The sequence below is a fragment of the Melanotaenia boesemani genome, chromosome 17, assembly GCF_017639745.1.
Source record: "Melanotaenia boesemani isolate fMelBoe1 chromosome 17, fMelBoe1.pri, whole genome shotgun sequence".
In the NCBI taxonomy this organism is placed as follows: domain Eukaryota; kingdom Metazoa; phylum Chordata; class Actinopteri; order Atheriniformes; family Melanotaeniidae; genus Melanotaenia; species Melanotaenia boesemani.
In genome coordinates, this window is record NC_055698.1 from 31,039,077 (window position 1) to 31,060,803 (window position 21,727).

General features: G+C 40.3%; 1 protein-coding gene across 1 annotated transcript; it reads right to left on the bottom strand.

Annotated features, from left to right (window-relative positions):
• Positions 1–1,958: 1,958 nt before the first annotated feature.
• lypla2 (lysophospholipase 2) lies at positions 1,959–20,633 on the bottom strand. The gene is made up of 10 exons (XM_042012130.1): positions 20,587–20,633; positions 15,231–15,323; positions 11,712–11,743; positions 9,398–9,463; positions 9,167–9,214; positions 8,948–9,018; positions 5,144–5,217; positions 4,966–5,067; positions 4,658–4,828; positions 1,959–3,392 (listed from the first exon to the last, which is right to left on the bottom strand). The coding sequence occupies exons 2-10, from the start codon at positions 15,306–15,308 to the stop codon at positions 3,342–3,344; spliced, it is 693 nt and encodes a 230-aa protein (XP_041868064.1). The 5' UTR covers positions 15,309–15,323; positions 20,587–20,633; the 3' UTR covers positions 1,959–3,341.
• Between the last annotated feature and the right edge of the window lie 1,094 nt (positions 20,634–21,727).

The window sequence follows — 21,727 nt, forward strand, 5'->3', positions numbered from 1 at the left end:
CAGTCTAAAGGCCCATTTATGCTCCGTTACATATGTAAATAAAGCCATCCCTTTCAAACGTCACACATGGCCATTATCATACTTCTATGCGTCTTTTCTGTAACCATGGTTGTTAAGTCAATTCCCCCACTAGTGGGCAGGACTAGGTTCAGAGTTTACTCCAGGAAGCTGATGAAGATGTTTCCAACCGCCAAACACACAATAAACTCTTGCATATCCTTTCTTCAAAAGTTTGTGCAATTGTCCTTGTCTTTATTCTACTTCTGCTTTTTTGTTCCCTTTCTGATCCTCTTCTTCTTGGTTTGTTTCTTTCGCTGGTGGCATGTCAGTTATTTTGTTCAGCACTGCCCCTGGATTTCTGGTGGTATTGCTCCGTCTTCTCCTGCATCAAGCGATGGATCATTAAGCTTCCTGAAAACGGACCAAATTACACACCAAACCGATGCAGAAGACGGATAAAACTGTCTGTCCATCTGCGTCAAGCATAAACGGGCCTTTAGCTGTACTTTTCCACACAATGTTTGGTTGTGGACACAGAATCTTAAGACTTTCTCTCTGACTGGTTGGAAGGTTTGGATCTTGTGTAGGCGTGGAAAATGTGTAACAAAAGTTTTGAGCCTATAACTGATTTGTATTATCTGACTTAAAATGTACTTGTTGTTCCAGACATGCAGAATAATTCCATATTTGTAGATTTGATTTGTACCTCTACGTATTGGTTTAAAATAAAAAGATATAATGTACAAAACTTATGTCTCTACCCTAGCTCCGTACCTTACATACTTACAAACTGACCCAGGGAAGAATCTAATATTGGAAAAATAGTTATACTTTAACACAGAATTTCAATGTTTGTGTCACACTACAACACATTAAACAAAAACAATTCCAGATATCTAAAATGAAGGACACTCAAGTCTGAATGATTTTTTTTTTTTTTTCCGAGAAGGGAAGAGGGTCATTTATTCCGCAGACAGGTTTTTTGCAAACAGCAACGGGTGAGACCATCGGTTTCACTTCCACATGTCTTCTTAATGCTCATCATCTTAAACACACACTAAAGAGGTTGAGATGACAACAGTGACAAAAGACAAAAAAACAATCAAAACATGAAAAGTTTGAACAACAGAAAAGACATGAAACGAGGAAACTGAGGAAAAGAGGAGAGAAAGCTCAAAGACAAATCAAATTCAGAGAAATAGAAACAGGACGAGTGGCAGAGAGGAGACATTCATCGATTGGTCAACAACAAACAAAACAAACATTTTGCCTCCACTTCAATGTTTTTGTCTTTAAATCTGGTTTGAAAACAGCAGAACAGATAACCATTTAGAGAGCAAATTAACATTCACAAAATAAACTGAAAACATTGTTTATAATTATCATTAAGCACACTCAGTTACACTCCTATGTCCAAAGATCACGTTCAAGATTAATGTTTTAAAATTTGTATCCCCTTCAGTCAGGTTGAAACAGCTTCTTGCCAAAGCTCTCCCTTGGTGTAGCCATTTTAAACAAGTGAAGAATAATAATGTTGGATTTTGACATTATATCTGACCTTTTATATTCTGTTGGTGGGTTACAGGACATAGCCAAAAGAGGGAGCTGAGAACATGGTGGCATCATGGAGGAAAATGTGGCAAAAGAAGAGTGCAAAGCAACAAAAAAAGCAACAAATAACACTGAAACTGAACTGGAAAGTATGGGAAAGAGGCTAAATGTGAGGTGACTGCTGGTTGACGGGGAAACGTGTTGGTAGGAGGTACAGTGAAACGACTCGATGTGCAGTCTGTGCGGGTCTGTAACCATCTGGAGTGCTCCACTATTTCATACAACACATGCTGGTCTGTCATTCGCCTTTCAGCCTGCAGTGTCATCAAAAAGAAGTCAAATGAAGTCCTTTTACAAACAGTCACAAACATACAGTTCTGAAAGAAAAGCACAGAGTAGCAAAAGCATTGATTCCTTAGTTTTCATTTATTTCAGTTGAATTTTGTTCACATATTTGAGGTCATTTAACATATTAATAAAAAAAAGTCAAATAAAAATGGAAAAAAAGAAAGAAGGGGCTCCCATGGGGTACTTTTTTTGAGTAAAAAGAGCCTTTGTTGTTAGACCCGGACAAGCTGTGGTGTGTGAAATGGAGGAAACGGTGGAAAACCAACACTCCCAACACCTGAAGGAGGCCATGTGGGGCTCCAGTGCTGGAGTGCAGCTGCAGTCAGACCGGATGGCTCAGCAGGGAGCACAGAACTAGAATAGTTAGGGGCTGTCAGCATGGCTGGTGGTATACAGATTTATTCGTGTTTACAGTCTATTTCAGACATGATTTGGTTTCCATTTGTCTGGAAATGTTGGGAAAACTGACTGTTTGGATTAAAATGAAAAAAATCACTATTGAAGCAAATGACAAGACAAGCCTGAAGCAGCATTAACAGTCAGCATCAGCTGGTCGTTATTTAGCATTTAATCTGCTTTTAAGAGGAATCTGATGGACTGTTATAAATAGGTTGAAGCACAGAATGTTGGCCACAATTCTTCATGTCATTCTGCAGCTGCAGAGATGATTTGTACCAGGTTAGCTGTTTCTTAGCAACAAGAGTAAAATACTGCACTTAAGATGAAATTCTGACTTTCCAGATCATCATAACAGCAGAAACAGCCACTCTTCACTGTTGTACGCCTGACTGATGCCCTGAGATGGATGTAGAAGTTAATGTCATGTATCTTGAGTATGAAAAGGCCTGTAACAAGCGGACAACGTTTCTTCCCATACTTAAAGGTTTCATCAGACTGAACTCAAGAAGTGATGCGAACTATCAACCAAAAGGAAGTGGGATTGATTCTGCAGCAAAATCCAGTCTGACTGTGCAGACACTAACAGCACCGAGCGGCCGTTCGTCTGACTCAGCCTGAAAGTTGATTTTCCAGTAACGAACAGCAATAACAGAGGGAAGCTGGCAGTGAAGCACTGGTTGAAAGAAGCTGGTAAAATAAGCAAAATGAGGTAAAATGGAAACGCAAAACTAAATTGAGGCAAAAGATGGAGAATTTAAATTAAAAGGTGAATGCACTGTGTAAGTCGGTGTTTCGCCCTCCGAAGGCTAAGACTTGTGAGTGTAAAAGCTCCGTTAGGTCTAATTGTTGTCAGACTGAAGAGCATCGGAAGTTTAGTTGAGCAAATCATTACAGTCAAATGTGTAAAAGTGTGTGTTCATGCGTGTGTTTGCTGGGTGTGTGTGGAATGGAGGGGGGTGTTCATGGCTGTTTCCTGTGGGAGAATGGCAGATCAGGGATGAGAGGTCAGTGTCTTGGGGCGTCACAGTGGGGATGACGTGAGGTCAGATCCGGGGCAAATGCTTCTCGATAAATTCCTTTACAGCTGCCATTTCCTGCAACAGAACAGAGCGAATATTGGTACGACAGATAAATCACGTCTTATTACTGGTTGATGTTTAGAAGCAAAGGTTTTGACCCTTTTATGAAACAACAAATGACGCACAGAAAATTAAAGTTTTTTTAAATCTGAAGTCTGACTCTTTAACAAATAAAAAAAGAAAACTAACAAACTAAAACACAAAAATAAAAGCATACATGTACCGTTTGTTCCTGTGTCAGAATTATTGTAGTAATAAAAGTACCCACCAGGGGGCAATAGACAAGTATCAGGTTGTGTTTAATAGTTTTTTTTTTTTTTTTAAACCATAAAGTGATGCAATAGGTCTCAGAAACTGGCTGTACCAAATATAAAACATTAGACAAAAAGGCAGGGGTGTCAAATTCTGGTCCTTGAGGGCCACATTCCTTATTCAAATCAAATGGATCCAACAGCTTCTTGCCAACTTCTGAACAATGACCCATTAATTTCAGATGAAGGAACGAAGTCTGATGTGGATCAAAGAAGCGCAGTCTGCTCCGCCTGCAATAGTAGTTCTCGGTTTGCTTCAAGTGAACCAGATACAGGAAGCAGACTACAATGCAGAGGGCATTGTGGATTCCACACAAGGCATTATGGGTAACTACAACCAATCATTTTTTTAAGTTTCACTTTTTTTTAAAACCAGTATATTGTTTCAGAGTATTTATATATCTTCTCTTGCCCTTTTATAGTGTGCTTCGAACCAGATTTTTGGATAAATGTTCATTTAACTTGACAGAGATGTCTGGTTGACTGAGCAGAAATGAAAACTTCTTCCTCTCCATCACTCCGGAGAGGAACACAAGCGACTACTGTGTGCCTGTTAAAGAGGTGTGTGGTCACCATATCTGGTTAACTGAGGGGGTTTCTGAATGTTAATGACCATGAACCTACAAGAGCAGGTGATGAAGAACATGTGGGTGTATCAACAGCTGATTACTTAATAGCGTGCGTACCACTGGCCTCTACACGCTTGATAAATACAGATTACTTTGCACTTATGAACTTGCTAAATTTTATTCCAGACAGTTTCTGTGAACGGCTGATAAATGACAGGCTTGGTCTGTATATCCAAAGATGCTATGCTGGTTTTTTTTGTGTGTATTATTTACAATGTCCTGAAAAATGACAGACTAAACAGTTAAAGAAGGAATAAAGATGTGGACTGCTTTAATTAAAAAGAAAACAGTTGTGTAATTTGATGCAGCCTAATAATGAAGCAACAGTGGTCAGTAGTACCTGAGGACAGGAGCTGTGGGAGAGCCCTGGGTAGGTTTTGAAGGAGATCATCTGAGGGTTGACTATAGATTTGAGTTTTTCTGCCGTCATGGCACCGAACTGCACGGGGATCATGACATCCATCTCGCCGTGGCACTGTAGGATCGGGAGGCTTTTGCTGCCGCCTGACATCTGCAGGAAAAACCCAGACACACAGCTCATGTTTACGTGTGTGTGGTGAGTTCTGGTCTGCACGTCTGAATGAAATGTCAGCAGCAGCTGCAGTGTGTCGCACAGTGTGAGGATGTAAACCAGAAGGGTGAGAGTACCGAAGGAAAACTCTTGTGAAGAGGAAGCCAGCAGCTGAGGGCCACAACACCGGCCAGCTGATGCTGGCAGGTCAAGGCCGTATACAGGGACAAGGCACCACCCTGAGGAGGAATGAATTATTACACGTTAACAAGCATAATCTTGTCACTTGTGACGTAAAGTTGATTCTTGTCTCACCTGAGAGAAGCCACCGAGCATTATGCGGTTTGGGGGGATTCCGTTTTTGGCCTCATGTTCGACTATAGCCTTGACTGGAGAAAACACAAGAACGACGGCGTTAATGCGTGAAGCGAAGGCAGGGTGGGAATCCAGGTGATGACACGCTTCTTTTAAGGTTTTAAGTTTCAAATGACTGCAGCCGTTTCAGCGTCTTTCCGTTTGACATTTAATAGTTAAAAATTGAACTCAATCCATTAAATAAACTGAAGAGCTTCAGCTCTTAAGGAGCAAATGTTTAGAAAAACGTCTCTTGCTGCAACAGTGGGAATGTGAAAACTGATTAAAAAAATAAAGAGGAAATATTGAGACGGAATAAAAAAGTCACAGCATGAGGCAGGTTTGAATGTCTGAATGAAGGTTTAGGAAGTTTTTAAATTATAGAACCATTATAGAACCAAATTATGAACCCATCCCAGTTTGGATGCAGTTTTTACATCCACACACTTTATCTGTGTATAGTTTATTACTATGCATTCTCTATTCTGATGTTCTTTAGGATTATGATATTTTATATGTTTTATACTGTATGTTTTATATCACGTTTTTTGTATAGTTGTTCTAATGATTATTGTCTGTGTTGGAATTTAGACTGCTGCTGTCTTGGCCAGGGCTCCCTTGAAGAAGAGATCTTGTTATCTCAATGGGACTTACCTGGTAAAATAAAGGTAAAATAAAATAAAATAAATCTGAAGCATCCGATAACTTTAACTGTACAGATTCGAATTTCTAATTGTTCCCATCAACTGTGATAATCATTACAACGTCAAAGCTTTTGCTGCTGCTGCAATTCACAAACAACCTCCTGCAAACTCAAGACCAAACCACAGAACATGCCCCCGCCTGTCACTTCGCAGGGTTCACAGACGGAGTTTTACCTGGATATCATGTTAAAGATGTCTTGGTATTTTGATTAATGAACCTCGTGTTACTCCACATATTCATCAGCTGGTAAAAGGCTGAAAGCTGGAGCTGGAGCTAGGTTTATATTTCAGGATAAAATCCTCTCTTTCTTGTTTGCTGCCACCTTTATGTCTGTTTTAGTGTACGATGATGCTGTGCATGCGTTCCTGGTCTCAGAGACTACGTGTTCTGGATACTGAGCATCACAGAGCTTAGAAGTTCATCACAAATTTTAAATCTCAAACTCGTCCCTGTTCATATTACAAACATGCTGGATGGTTCTCTTTGTCCACACAGACGTTATGACATCGCATATTTGTGTTTATAAAGTTGTTCTTGGTCTTCGTCCCTCCTACCTCTCAACCCTTCTCCACTGGAAGAGACCTGATAGTCTTCAGTATTTTTTATTTTCAGTTCCAACGGTGCCAACTGAGACTCTTTCATGTCTGCTGCTCCCTTTCCCTGGAACAACCTACAAAAAGACTTGAAACCTCCTGACATGGTTTCATTGGACGCTTGTAAGAAAATGCTGGAGGTTTAGGAGGAAGTTACATCTTTCTGTAGCTGTTCTGCTTGATTTGACTTTAATACCTTAGTCAGTTTGTATGTGTATCTGGAACAGCTGTGGAAAGATGAAACTAATTCCAGATTAAACCAGCACCTGCAGCGCACCCTAGTTTATGGATGCTGGTATCAAGAGTGAGTTTGCAGGTGGAGAAAACTGCTGATAAACCCCGTGTATGCGTGGGTTCTCTCACTCTTTCTCCCACTGTTCAAAGACATGCATGTTAGGTTAATTGGTCACTCTAAATTCTCCCTAGGAGTGTGTGTGTGTGTGTGTGTGTGTGTGTGTGTGTGTGTGTGAATGGTTGTTTGTCCATATCTGTGTTGGCCCTGCGATGGACTGGTGACCTGTCCAGGGTGTACCCTGCCTCTCACCTGTTAAAATGCTGGGATTCGTCGCTTACGACTCGTAATGGACAATGCGGTTCAGATAATGAATGAATATACAAATATATAGGGCGAGTGAAACAACGTTATATCAAACTGTAGCTGTCGCCACAGGTTACTGAGTCGCTGCGGGTTGCTGAGTCACCGCGGGTTGGTGAGTCGCCACAGGTTGCTGAGAAGCTGCGGGTTGCTCAGTCGTCGCGGGTTACTGAGTCGTCACAGGTTGCAGAGTCCCTGCGGGTTGCAGAGTCGCTGCGGGTTACTGAGTTGCCACAGGTTGCTGAGTCGCTGCGGGTTGCAGAGTTGGTGCGGGTTACTGAGTCGCCACAGGTTACTGAGTCGCTGCGGGTTGCAGAGTCGCTGCGGGTTGCAGAGTCGCTGCGGGTTACTAAGTAGCCACAGGTTGCTGAGTCGCTGCAGGTTGCTTAGTCGCCACAGGTTGCAGAGTCGCTGCAGGTTGCAGAGTCGCTGCAGGTTGCAGAGTCGCTGGGGGTTGGTGAGTCTCCACAGGTTGCTGAGTCGCCGCGGGTTACTGAGTCGCCACAGGTTGCTGAGTCGCTGCGGGTTGCTTAGTTGCCGCGGGTTACTGAGTCGCCACAGGTTGCTGAGTCGCTGCGGGTTGCAGAGTCGCTGCGGGTTGCTGAGTCGTTGCGGGTTGGTGAGTCGCCACAGGTTGCTGAGTCTCTGCGGGTTGCTCAGTCGCCACGGGTTACTGAGTCGCTGCGGGTTGCAGAGTCGTCACAGGTTACTGAGTCACTGCGGGTTGCTCAGTCGCCGCGGGTTACTGAGTCGCTGCGGGTTGCTGAGTCACCGCGGGTTACTGAGTCGTCACAGGTTGCCGAGTCGCTGCAGGTTGGTGAGTCTCCACAGGTTGCAGAGTCGCTAAGGGTTGCGGAGTCGCCGCGGGTTACTGAGTCGCTGCGGGTTACTGAGTCGCCGCAGGTTGCTGAGTCGCCGCAGGTTGCTGAGTCGCTGCGGGTTGCAGAGTCGCTGCGGGTTACTGAGTCGCCACAGGTTGCTGAGTCGCCGCTGGTTACTGAGTCTCCACAGGTTGCTGAATCGCTGCGGGTTGCTCAGATGTTCGCTCTCATTTTCGGGGGTTGGATTCGGGCTTGAACATGTATGGCTGAATTTTTTTATTTGACATTGTTTGCTAAGTATTTATTTTACTTTGGCTTGTTTACGAGTTCTGCCAGTGTTTCTATGACGAAATCAGTGCGCTCTCGGCAACTACTCCCAGCAGTTGACCAATCAGAGGCAGCCCGTCTTAGGGGAGGCAGGGCTCAGGGCAGAATAGTCTCTTTCTGCTTGTTGCTGGCAGAGGCTGATCTGAGAGTCTACACAGAAGATAGACATAAAATAAAGGGGTTTGTGAAAAATGCTGGAGTGATTCCTGCCCTTGTGGACTCACATATTAAAATAGCCTGAAATGAACATAATAGTGCCACTTTAAATAAGTGGATTAAAGTCAGCTTACTTTAGGTTATTTTTTATGACGAGGCCATAAGTCACACATGATTCATTCTATGACTCTTGAAGAAGTGAAAAATCCAACATATTTTTTTCTGCCTTCATTGCGCCTGGCTGTGACAAACAGCATAATTTTGGTAATCATTTTAAAAAGAAGATACTCTTCTAACCGAAAGAATGATTTTAGAGATTTAGAGTCCAGCTCAGGTCAGTTTACACCATTAACCATGTTAATGGGATGATTACATGTGAAGCCACAAAGCATTTAATGAAGTATCATAAAACCAGATGGGAAACGTCCCAAAACAGCTGCTGCAGAGTAAATCAAATCGCTCTGATCTCGGTTTAACATCAGAGTATTTGTGCATCTCTGCCAATATTAACCAGAACTGGTCCCACAGCAACATTCCTTCATTAGTATGTAAGTCTGTTAAAATTTACTGTTTTCTGCTGCCTTCTTGATTCCAGATTCATCCTCTGGAGAGTCAGGGGTGAGACCCATGAGGTCAAACCTGTAACAACAACAGCCAGTGTGAAGAAAATCAATACACACAATCACAGTATTGTCAATAGCAGTATGAGAGGCTATTGTGGCTTCCAGGGAAACAATGGCATCCAGTGTTGATCTGAAAGGCCGTGTCTTTCATCCCGCTAACTTACCATGCGGGCATCGTCATGTTCATGTTGAGAGTGACCGGGATTTTAGGCCTGCAGAGGAAGAAAGGCAATAAAAACAAGAACTGTGTGTTATTCACTAATGTTTTCACTTAACAAGACAGTAAGAAGGATAAACGACAGGCCTGTAGTCTACAAAAAACTCTTAAAAATATGTTTCTTTTAGGGCTTTTTTTGGAAATAAAAAGCATGACTGAAGAGGAAAAAAAGACTTACGCGTGGGGGCAGATAAACTTGACGTGAGGCAGCTGGATCCCCGTCAGAGTGTCTGCCCACCCATGCCTGATGAAAAACAGAAAACAGCTCTTTGTTTTTGATCCACATACAAAATTACTGAAATGAAAAACACCCAGACCAAACTTGGGACATAAAAAATCCAGTTACACTGAGTTAATGCTCGTTGAAAGGGACTTAATCAGTTATGTTTCTGATCCTCATTAGACAGGAACATTAAAACCAGTGATGCTAGCTGTCCTTGTGCTAATTAATCCTGTCATTTATGTCAGCAGTGGTGCATGAATCACACCACAAATGTGGGCAACAATTATCACTTTCAGGAAATCCAAAGAAGGAAATATTAGAAAAACATATATAGGAAAGCTGTAGAAAGCAGCCCTCTGATATGGAAGTGTGTAGAAGGTCTGGTAGAAAATATCAACATTTATCAAACATGGGCTTAAAACAAAGAAGCACATGAACAGCCAAATTACTTAAGTAATTTCCAAAGCTCAAAATACACTGTAGTATTTTCAGGCTGTTTCCGATGAATGATGACCAACATGAAACAACTGTGGACATGTCTCTGGTATCAGACAAGGAGAGAAGTTCCAACACTGCCTGCTATCACAGCCATGAACAGATTTCTGATGGTATCAGTCAACGAGTAAAAACCAAAACATCCCTAAACTGTGAGGATTGGATTCAAAAAGTAAAATGTAATTCGTGAAGCATAAACAAAGAAGATAATCTACTTAAACAGAAATAATGTCTGCATGATGTGTCCACCAACATCATGCAGACACACCTACCAGATGTTTATGCCAGATTCAAGTAGAATCAGAAACAGCAGTCATTTTTCACTATGCCAGCTCATTTAAGGTACTTTGCAGTAGTGTGACACCTGGAATCCTCACTGCTCTTCACAATAAGGATTCCAGGTTACCACCTTTCAGCAACCATACGCCTGTGGCGTTAAGTTTCTCTACAGCAGCAGCTGGTTTTTCTGTTTTAGTTATACCCAATAAGTAAACTCTGCAGAATTCAGATTATGAGACACTTACTGTGGGTTGAATCATGAGGTAGAAAACCTCAACATAAATCTGTGTGAGCACCCTCAATTTCGTTGTACATCATAGTGCAATGACAATAAATGTCATTGCACTATCAAGCTATGTAGCTAGCTACACTTTATTCATTCAGAGTTAAAAGTTTTGTCCACAAACAAAACAGCAGAATCTTTTTTCATTTCTTCATAATAATGAAGGAGTGTATGTTGCTTCATCAGCCAAGAAAATGTTTGAGAGTACTGGTTGGACTGGTTTTGTTTTATTTCAGACAACCAGTCTTATCTGCAGAAACCATTGTCATGGTAACCAAGAGAACTGAGGAAAAGCAATTCTAGTGGAGTCTGTTGATTCAAAGTTGAAGCTGAATGACACAAATGAAGGAAATGATCTGAACAATCGTCTTGTCTGCAAACAAATTCTGAAATCTTGAGGATTTTTCTGCTAAACTGACATCGACCTCCTAATCCTCTGCCTGAGGAAGAATTAATCATTTTGTTGGCATTTGAGTTTTTTTGTTTTATTTTGTTAACAATTGAATATAAAATATAAATCATCAATCCGAAAAAAAAAAAAAAACTTTTGTTGTGAAGCTTTGATTGAACAGACTTGACTTCCCCACAGACTTATTTTGCAGCCGCGTCTTCCTGTGAAGTAACACAGCCATCCTTCTTCCCCCATCTACTTGTTGTTATTAGGGCCAAACCAGTTTGCTGTTATTGAATCAAGTAATTACTCCACAACTATTTTTATTCCAGAGACTAGGTCATGAATGTGAACATCTTCAAGCCTGGACATTTTTCATTTAGTCACTTGAAACACTGACACAGTTTTGAGAAAGAAAAATGCAGTTTTCAACAAAAACTTGATTTTTATGGGACGGTTAAAACTTTTGCTGTTCCATGCTCGGATGTTGTAGAGAGAAAAGACTAAATAAAAAAAATAATAATAAAAAGCCTGACACAATTTTTTTCTTCCCCCCCAGTGTTAATCTGGTTCTGTGCGATTGGGGAATTATTAAATATAACTTTGACTGGCACTTAGGAACTCAGTACTGCAGGAAAGAAGGAAAGTACTGACTCTGGACAATCAGCCCAAACAGTATCTGAAGCTGGAAGATAACTTTCTGTGGCAGAGTCATGTGAACAGCGATGGAGTACAACATTGTTTGTTTATGCACCAAAATAAAGACAAAACAGAAAAACGAGAGGTTGATCAAATTTAGTAGAGACATAAGATGTACTCACCCTGTGTCTCCTAACCCATGAAGGAAGATCACCTGCAGCACAGATAAAAACAGCAGGTATAATTCAACTGTATACACACTCATCATCTAGTTTATCAGGTCCACTTGTTCAACTGCTTGTTAATGCAGATATCTAATAAGCCAATCGCATGGCAGCTACAGACATGACCAAACTGAGCATCAGAATGAGGAAGAAAAGGGATTTAAGAGACTTTGAACGTGGCATGGTTGTTGGTCTGAGTATTTACTGGGATTTTCACACACAACCATCTCCAGGGTTTCCAGAGAATGTTCTGAAGAAGAGAAAATATCCAGTGAGCAGCAGTTGTCTGGACCAGGATGTCTGGTTGATGTCAGAGGTCAGAGGAGAATGGACAGACTGGTTGGAGATGATAGAAAGGCAACATGTCCTATCAGCACTGGTTCCTAACAAGATCTGCAGAACAGCATCTCTGAACACACAACACGTCCAACCTTGAAGCAGATGGACTACAGCAGCAGAAGACACACCGGGTGCCTCCTCTCAGCTAAGAACAGAAAACTGAGGCTACAATTCACACACACTGTGTGAATGGGTGAATGTGACGTACATGTAAAGCGCTTTGGGTAAAAGCGCTGTGTAAGTACAGACCATTTTTACCAAGGTCATCACAGGAGACCCCATACACCCTGCCGACCTCCTGTTTGATCTGTTGTCCTCTGGAAGGAAACTGAGGCTACAGTTCACACACACTCACTAACACTGGACAGTAGAAGATGGAGAAACGTTGCTGGTCTGATGAGTCTCCATTTCAGCTCCACATTCAGATGCTAGACTCAGAATCTGCTGGAAACATCATGAAAACATGGATCCATCCTGCCTTGGATCAACGCTTCAGGCTGCTGCTGGTGTAATGGTGGGGGGGGATTGCTTCTTGGTCCACTTTGGGCCCCTTAGTACCAACGTGGCCTGGTTTAACCAGCACAGCCTACCTGAGTATTGTTGCTGACCATGTCCATCCCTTTATGACCACAGTGGAGCATCTTCTGATGCTACTTCCAGCAGGATAATGCACCATGTCACAAAGCTCAGATCATCTCCACCTGCTTTCTAGAACATGACGATGAGTTCACTGGACTCCAACGGCCTCCACAGCCACCAGATCTCAGTCCAGTAGAGCAGCTTTGCAAAACCTTGTTGCATCTATGACACCAAGAATTAAGACAGTTCGGAAGGAAAATGGGGGCCCAATTCGGAACTAGAAGGTGGACCTGATAAAGGGTTCGGTGAGTGTCATTCTTTGAACTTCCATTCAAATCCAGATATAGAGATGTCCACATGTTTTTATTGATTACAGTAAATTTAAATCTACAACTCCAATGATCTCCTAGCTGTCCTCTAGTGTCAAAACCAGCTAGATAAAATCCTCCCACTACATGGCTTACATCAAATTCAAAGTTCTGCTTCTGTCTTAGAAAACAATAACCCAAACAGCTCCGGTCTACCTTCACTCCTTAATCCAGAGCTACACTCCCTCTCGACAGTTATGCGCTGCCAGTAAAAAACGCTCCCACCACAAGGTGGCGCAAAATCAGTAGCTAGACTTTTCTCCTCTGTTGTTCCCTGGTGGTGGAACGATCTACCAAACTCCGTCCGATCCGCAGAGTCCTTATCCACTTTTAAAAGCAAGCTAAAGACTCACCTGTTTAAGGAGCATTTCCACACTTAGCTTAACTCTTCTACTCAACACAATGAGTTAGAAAGATTTGTCCAGCTCTTTGGCTCAACCAAGTACTGAAGAAGCTGCGTGCACTTACACCCAAGATGATATTTGTTTGATGAAATCGTGATCTTGTATTTAAACAAAATGACTTACAATATATATATATATATATATATATATATATATATATATATATATATATATATATGCACTGCCTCTAGCACAACATGACAGCACCTGAGTCCAACTAGACTCACAGCAGTCTGACTACTACTTAATGATCACGTGCCACCTTGTTTGAATTCTTGCTTGTGCTGTTTTTACTCTCACATGTCGCTTTGGATAAAAGCATCTGCTAAATGACTGTAGAATAGAATAGAATAGAATAGAATAGAATAGAATAGAATAGTCAGCACAGTATGTTCAGTTCCATCTTGTTCTTTAGAGACGATGGAAAACAACATAAAACTCTGATCTGCTGGCCTTCTGTACACACTGCACTGCTGGTTGATGCACATACTTGTTCACAAAAAAGCAAATCAGGTGCCAATCTTATTTTCTTGCCAAGAGAAACCATGAAAGGGAGTAATGACAATTTAGAAAACTGGCAAATCACTGCCTGTTGGCTGAAGAGATGAAAAAACGTTTTCTTCCATGCGATGTTCAGAGCTGGAAGCGTTGGCAGTCTGCTTTGATCCTCACGCTAAATCCCCGCTCTGTATCAGCCGACAGCTTGACAAAAACCACATTCAATTTTCACACGTAGATCCAGCTGAGACTGAACAATGTGCTGTGATATGTGCTGCAGCAGGTGAGGGCTGGGGGCGGGGCATCGCTGGGCACTTGCTGCTCTATGACCACTACTGAATCATATTAGATAAATACTGATTCTGAGACCTTGAGGCCAAAAAAGACTTCAGATAAAAAGAAATAAAATTTTCTGCCCATTATTTCTTGGGTCAAATGTTAACATGAGTTCAGTTGACAACTCAACTCTGATATATCTCATTGTTTGACTTTTTGGTGTGATTTGTCTTATGGTCAGTTTACAGCAGTGTGATAAAACTTTCTCTGTTTAAACCTTCTGATCACCATGGTAACTGATGCTGGAGTCATAGCCTCTCCGAACCTTCACCGGTCAGAGTTTCAGATAAAATCTTTTCACTGATTATTTTCCTAATAATTTTCCAAACAGCACTGTCAGAGAGTTCTTGGAAAGTAAAGAAAGGGAAGAAGCAAACTGCCTGTATGAGCGTTTTAACGACTGAAGTGAAGATTTGTCAGAGCCGTCCTGTTTAAAATGTAATGAAACGACGTGTAAAACGTCCCTAAAGCAGCATCCAGTGATTTATTTTAATTTTGATTTTAAAGTCATGTGTACCATATGTTAAAGATTCATAAATTAATTCTCTGGTAAGTAACGTACATATCTGAAATTGAAACAAAACCTCATGAAGAAGCAGATTAACTGCTTCACTCAAAACGTTGATCTACTTTATTTTATTCCAATGTACAACTTGGGACGTTGTACATTGGAATAAGCATAAAGTATAAAGATTTGCTTTCACAATAATGTCAAAAACAATCTCACCTTCTGATATTGTGGCGGCAATGACAAATATCCATTTGAGACTTTAAAATGTTTTTCACAGTATCTTAAATTAGGCAGAAAAAGATCTTGACTGTAAGATTATGTTAACATAAATATTACATGCATTTTTTAAAGCTGGACACTGACACCACTTCCTCAAAGATGCTGGCAATAAAAAGCACTACACCGCTGTGATAAAAGAGGCTAGCTTTGTGTTTTGACTCACCGCTGCAGTCTCCTTCTCCATCCCAGACACCGTCACAGCCTCGGCGAGCAGCGGCACAGACATGTTGTTGCCACACATACACTGTAAGAGGTGCTGGAGTCAGACAAAAGCCGCAGATTTACCAGCAGACATTTCACATGCAGAGTGCAACCAGAAATCTAAGCAAATTCTGCATAACATCTTTCATGCTAGCTGAGTTTAGCTGAGACAACAACTTTCTGTTGATGCATGATTTTAAATCAAGAAGATGACTTTGCTGCCAATGAATCAGCCACAAAGTCACTGTATCGAATTATACTGGTTTATTAGATTCAATTAATTGCATTGCTTTTTTTTTTATACCTGTTTAATGTTCATCAGTGCAGAAATAATCTTTTTCTGGGCACCGCAGGATGTTATTTGGCTGCACCGGAGCACAATGCAGCTTTATATCACAATCAAATCTTTTGCTTTTAATTTGCATTTTTTGCTAATAAAAGAATAATGACTGTGATCACATTTCAATAACACATCTGATGCAGCTTTTGGTGCAACCGTTTAAAAAGCTAAAGCTGCTTTTTGTTCCATTGTACCTGAAGTAGCTGCACAATAATTATACAAATCCTCATGTATCAATTAATTAGGGCACAACCTCTTTCACTACACAAGTAACTAACCTTTAAAGTAAATTCAACTGTGATAATTACTTAGGTTTGCATGGTTTGGTCATTCTGTGAATTAACAAAGTTCAATTTCATTCATTCTATATTGACAAATCTGATTTCCATAGATCATTTTAACTGATTAGTCAGTAAATGTTGCAGGTTTAAACAGCAGAATACAGATGTCTTAATTTAAATATAGATCTTTCTTTTCTGGGTAAAGATGTAATAATTAAATTCTGTTTAAACTGTTTCTAAGAGCTGTCTTTCTCCAAACCCTGGCCCATGTCCTCAGGGCCATTCCAACTGAAAACAGAAGACTTTGTTTAAAATCTGGGGTTTGCAGAAGCATGTGCTGAGTATATGTAGTTTAGGACAATTAAATAATTTTCTGACATTAGCCTTGACAGTGAACAGCTGTCTGAAAGTTATACCACGGACATACCACGTCGACAAAACACACACATGGACCTCATGACTGATGAGCCTCAACCGGCAGGTATGTGATGCATTTGTGACATGCAGATTTCTGCAGTCAGCAAACAGCTGGACTCATTAACTAAATTAAAAACACTCCTTCCCTCTACTGTAGTCAGTATTGACCGCAGCCCGCCATGAGTCAGCTGCTGATAACGAGCATGAGATCAGGCAGCTGTTTTACAGGAAACTCCAGCAGAACCATTGCTCATTGATGCCCTTTAGCTTCGAATGATGTGCAGCCTGGGAGGGGCAGCATTGACGCCCCAAATAAGTAAACAGGCAATGAGGAGACAGGGGAATGTCTGAAACCCAAAGGTTAATCTGTAAACCTTTAGTGGGATTACACTCCATGGGTGTTAAAATTCCACGGCTGTTCCAACCAAACAGCTTAACACTCGTTTTACCGGCGACACGAGTTTGTTTGCTCCTCACAGGTGACAGTTCTCCAGGCTTTTATCTAGAGATCAAGTCCAGAGTCAAAAATCTCTAAAAGGGGGCAGTCAGTGGGTGATTCAAGAGTCCAAAGTGTGGACAAAAAAAAGGAAGTGACCCTTGACAGATGAGTAATAGCTGAACGATAAATGAGCAAAGACCAGGAAATAGTTTGTTTCAGCACTAAAGTGTTAATTTGTACCAGAAGGAAATGTCCCCGTGTGATATTTTAGCAAAGGCAGCTCGGTTTTAGAAATGAATATCGCTCATTTTACGCCACGACAATATGCCTTTAAAACACAAGAAAAAACACAACAGTGACATTAATTGGCTGGTGATGCCTTACAACTAACCCTTCTCTTACACCTGTAAAGACCTTTAAAAGTCTAGAGAAGGAACATTTCTGTCTTCATTGATCTGTTAAAGCAGCTGCATTCAGTCTTTCACACACTGCTCACTTTTCTGTTAATGTTTCTCAATTTTGAATTTACACGCGCCTGTGAAAGCGGCAGAGATCGCCACAGTGTTCGTACGTGACTGGATGCTACATCATGAGAGGTTAACTCACAACAATCTCACTTCACTGTGAGGACATGGTCTTTTTGTCTTTAAAATTCATGACAACTATCCAGGACGCCTTATTAACCTATCATGACCCGATGCCACAAACTAATATCATTTTTAAAAATATAGTAATAATACGTTTTATTTAAACCGCCTTTCAGGAAACCCAAGGTCACTTTACAAAATCAACAAATCAAAGTAAAAAAAGCCGTCTAAATGCAATAAAACAGAGGAATAATCAAGTGGAATAAAACAGTTAAAAGTAGTGGAAATACATGAATTGAAAAAGGTTGTAGGCGAGTTTCAACAGCTGGATTTTCAGAAGGGACTAACAAGATGGAGGGAGTCAATACTGAGAAACATGGAGTGAAATTTAAGAACTTTACAATAACAGTAAAAGACTTAACCTCATAAATTTTTTTATTTTTTTCGTCTGCTTCTGCAAAGATAAATAAATGATGTTTTAAAAGGCCTTTAAAAGTGAGGCATCGGGTCATAATGGCAATTAAAAGCAGGTTAGAGAACTGAAACTGGAGATGCACGCAGACACATCAGCCTGGTTTCAGTCGCTCTGTCTGCATATATGATAACAACAACCAGCGGTGTGTATTTTTCTGGTAGGTTCTTGTTTCGCGCTGACGTTGCCTCAGTTTCATTTATATTTAATTTTAGTGGGAACTTTTTTTTTTAAATTCAGTAGGGTTAGGTAAGCATTGAAAATTCATATGGTAATATTTTAAATATCTTGAAATATTTTTACACAAGTTTCTTTTTAATAAGAAAGCGTACAAGAAAAGTTTTAAAACTTGCATGAAAAATGTGTTTATTCAGAGACATTTTGATGGTATACATTAAAACTGCTACTTTCTGTAAAGCACATTTCTTTGTTTTCCTGGTTTGTGTTGTAAACCGTAAAGAGGTTTGAAATCAAGTGTTGCGCCAGTATTAAATTAATATAAAAAGTATGGGGTTGTTTTCCTCAAGAAAAGCATTTTTCCTTTTGGGACTTAAATTATATTTAACTGATGAGAAACTTGAGTATTTTAAAACTCAGCTACTCGTACTTGAAACCAAAACTAAGTCCATAAAAGTCCCTCAGTATGACTCCAACCACATTATTAAATTATGCACCAATTTCAACAAATCTAAGACTGTAAAGCCTTAAAAACAAGATACCATCAGCTGCAATCTGAAATAGAACAGATCGATCTTGAGATTGTATGACTGAACACAGACAACGCTAAAGCAGAAGAGAAAGAGAGACAAAGACGTACTAACAGGAAAAGATAAGAAGAGAGAATGACTGCAGGAACACTGTACAATCTGTTCAAACCAGTAGGACTAACTAAACATGGCAACACAGAGAGCCAATTAATCACTTTTCCACCTGTTATTGTGCAGCAGATACACAACAGAGCCAGCTCACAGCAGCACCGCATGGGCTGAGAAACAATGGCTCGCTCTGCGCTTCTGGAGGAGGCGGGCAGTTAAAAATAGTGTCCCACTGTGCAGCAGCATCTCCTGCTATTTAGGTTGGGTCTTACTTCTGTTTATTACATACTGCAGTTACATTTGCATAAATTATGTCAACGGTTAAATATTTGCAGCATCAAGCTTCAGCTGGATTTATGATTCTTACGAGAGGTGAAATCAAGATAAACACTTAAGCTGTGTGTGGATGGGATGTCTGCAGCTGATTCAGGAAGTTAACTTGAAAATTATAACCTGAAAAAGTAATCTCATATTCACATATATATATATATATATATATATATATATATATATATATATATATATATATATATAGTACAAGACATGTATCCAGGACTGTTAATTTGATGTAAAAGTATAAAGAAAATATGCAAAAGGTAAAATTCTTTCCAGAGACAAATATTCTATGATTAAGCAATTACTAAAATTGCAGATTAATTTTCTGATGATCAATTAACAGATTAACTTGCAAATCTTTTCAGCTCTAATTCAGCCTAATCCTGCATCTGTACCAAATAAAAGGAATACTAAATCATGACAGTTTTATGCCCAGGTGTATTTAAAGTGTGCAAATTTACTCAGCAATTCATTTTCTTTACATTTACTCACCTAAAGTGTTTATCGGTAAATGTAAGACTTTTACTAGTGGGAGTTTTAACTGCTCAGAGTGAAATGGCAGCTTTGTTGCCATCATCCTCTTACTCTACTGTCACAAACCTAAAGTACATTTAAAAAGGCTGTAAAACTATCTCACACGATCGTGTTCATCATCTTTGTAAGTATAGCCAAGTTGTGTTTTTGTGACAGGTGTGTCTGTAAACACCAATAGAAATGTTTAAACTTGTTACATGACTGACTATATTAAATCAATAAAACAGCTTTAAGATTTAAATGAAAAGCAAATCCCGCCTGTATTAGAGGACATCACGAGCCTTCAACCTGCGTGACTTTAATTAAAGAGAAACCCAAATCAGGAGAGCTGCAGTTAGTATGGATGTCAAAGGCCTGAAAACACACACAAAAACACACCAGGCTGCTGCATTCACAGATGTCTGCTGTGGCTATGGCTGGCTGGCAAACAACAGGATAATATGCGGCACTGAGTGACAGGCATCCCCCACCACCTCCTCACACCACCCTCCACCAGCAGCACCAGGTTTAACTGCTGCCGAGGAGGTTGCAAATCCAGCTGATGTCAAAGGCTTACAGGGCAAATTTAGTTCGTGATTTTGTATCTGAATCTAATAAATTAGTGTCGGAAGCTGAAGCAGAGGAAGCAGGTGGTGCGGGTGTCGATGAGGAAGGAGACGATGAATGGCTGAAGCTTAACGAGGATACGCGGTGGTGGTGATGGCATTCAGTGGTACAAAGCCTCTGCTGCCCCAAAAACACACACTGAATGACTCCCAACCCTCACACTCGGGTTTAATCCCGCTTTAGCTGATTTCTCTCCAACCCCCCACCACACACACACACACACATATCTACACAATAACCAAGCTAGTGGCAGAAAGAGCTGCTGCAAGCTAACGTCGTACACACACATCCACTGTATTGTCCTCTGCCGGTGTCTATCTTCGTCCACCTCAGGCGACTGTTACGATTCAAACATGGACCTCAAATGTTAGCCGTTTTTTAGAATACCCCTTAAACATAAAAAATACCTCGATAAGGTTCAGTTTAGATAGGGATAAAGTGTTTAAAATTACATCCGCGGCCCGCTTGCTAATACAAATTCATACACTCACCGCTTGCTGTCCCAGTTCACGACGGGGCGGAACTTCCGCTACTCGCCGCACACCAGCGGGAGGTGGAGTCAGTGCGTGGACGTCATCGCATAGCAACGCCCCGCCCCTACTCCAGGGTCAGCCTCTGGATTCAGCGTTTTCACCTAATATTCAAAGCCTCAATCCACTAATTTAGGGAGTCTAGAGATTATTATATATTTTTCTCTTAATGTCAGTTAAAATCAAACAGCACTATAAATATAGTTTAGAGATTTTTTAGTCTCGTTCCAGGAAAATTGTCTTTAAAATACTATCTTTCAATCAAGATCAAAGAGGGGAAATATTTCTATGACTTTAGTCCTGTGTGTAAGAAAATGCCTTTAAAAAGCCATGCCAAGGTCACTGTTTTCCTGAGACAATATCCCCATCCTGAGTCTTCTCCACCTATAATGTTGTCATGACACCCCATACACTATGACCCTCCTCATTATCCACATCAACCTCAACCTATCCTAAGACTTAATTATATCACTAAACTCACATTTTTGTAGTGTGGTCCTTGATCATGAAAACCAGAATGCAGTGAATACCATTTCATTTAGAAACAGTATAAATCCAATTTCAGTGTAGTTTCTCTATGAATCTGTTGTCAACAGCATATTTAAAAATCTGTGTGATGGAGGATCAAAGTTGTATGAAAGGCTGTGTGAATACAACAGCAAATTAACCCTCTGATGCATGAATTATTAAAAGATAGGGCCACAATTATTTCACATACAATATTTTACTTCTACAGACATGTGGAGTTATGCTTTATTTTGTTCTTAATCTTATTTGTCTATTTATTTATTTTTAGTTATTCTATAAAATATTTATAAAATAATATTCTGTCATATTAATATTATATATGTATTCTATTAAAAACAGCTGTGTCATTTTCTTGTCCTTTTTTATCACTGAAGCAAACTTGATAATTACAATATAGGTAAGGCAAGTTTATTTGTTGGTACATTTCATGTACAAGACCATTCAAAGCGCTTTATATGTGCATATATGAAATATTATATGAGTGTATATAATGTAAACATGAATACATGATTTTCTTTTATCTTGTAAAATATTTTTAAATATTCTTCATTGAGTCGCAGTGTATTCAGCGACT

Coding starts and splice junctions, on each gene's coding strand:
- lypla2 (XM_042012130.1), bottom strand. CDS start 15,308: ATGTGTGGCAACAACATGTCTGTGCCGCTGCTCGCCGAGGCTGTGACG. Junction 5,068..5,143: donor TGCTCGGTGGCTTCTCTCAG/GTGAGACAAGAA, acceptor ATTCCTCCTCAG/GGTGGTGCCTTGTCCCTGTA. Junction 4,829..4,965: donor TTCACAAGAGTTTTCCTTCG/GTACTCTCACCC, acceptor TTTTTCCTGCAG/ATGTCAGGCGGCAGCAAAAG.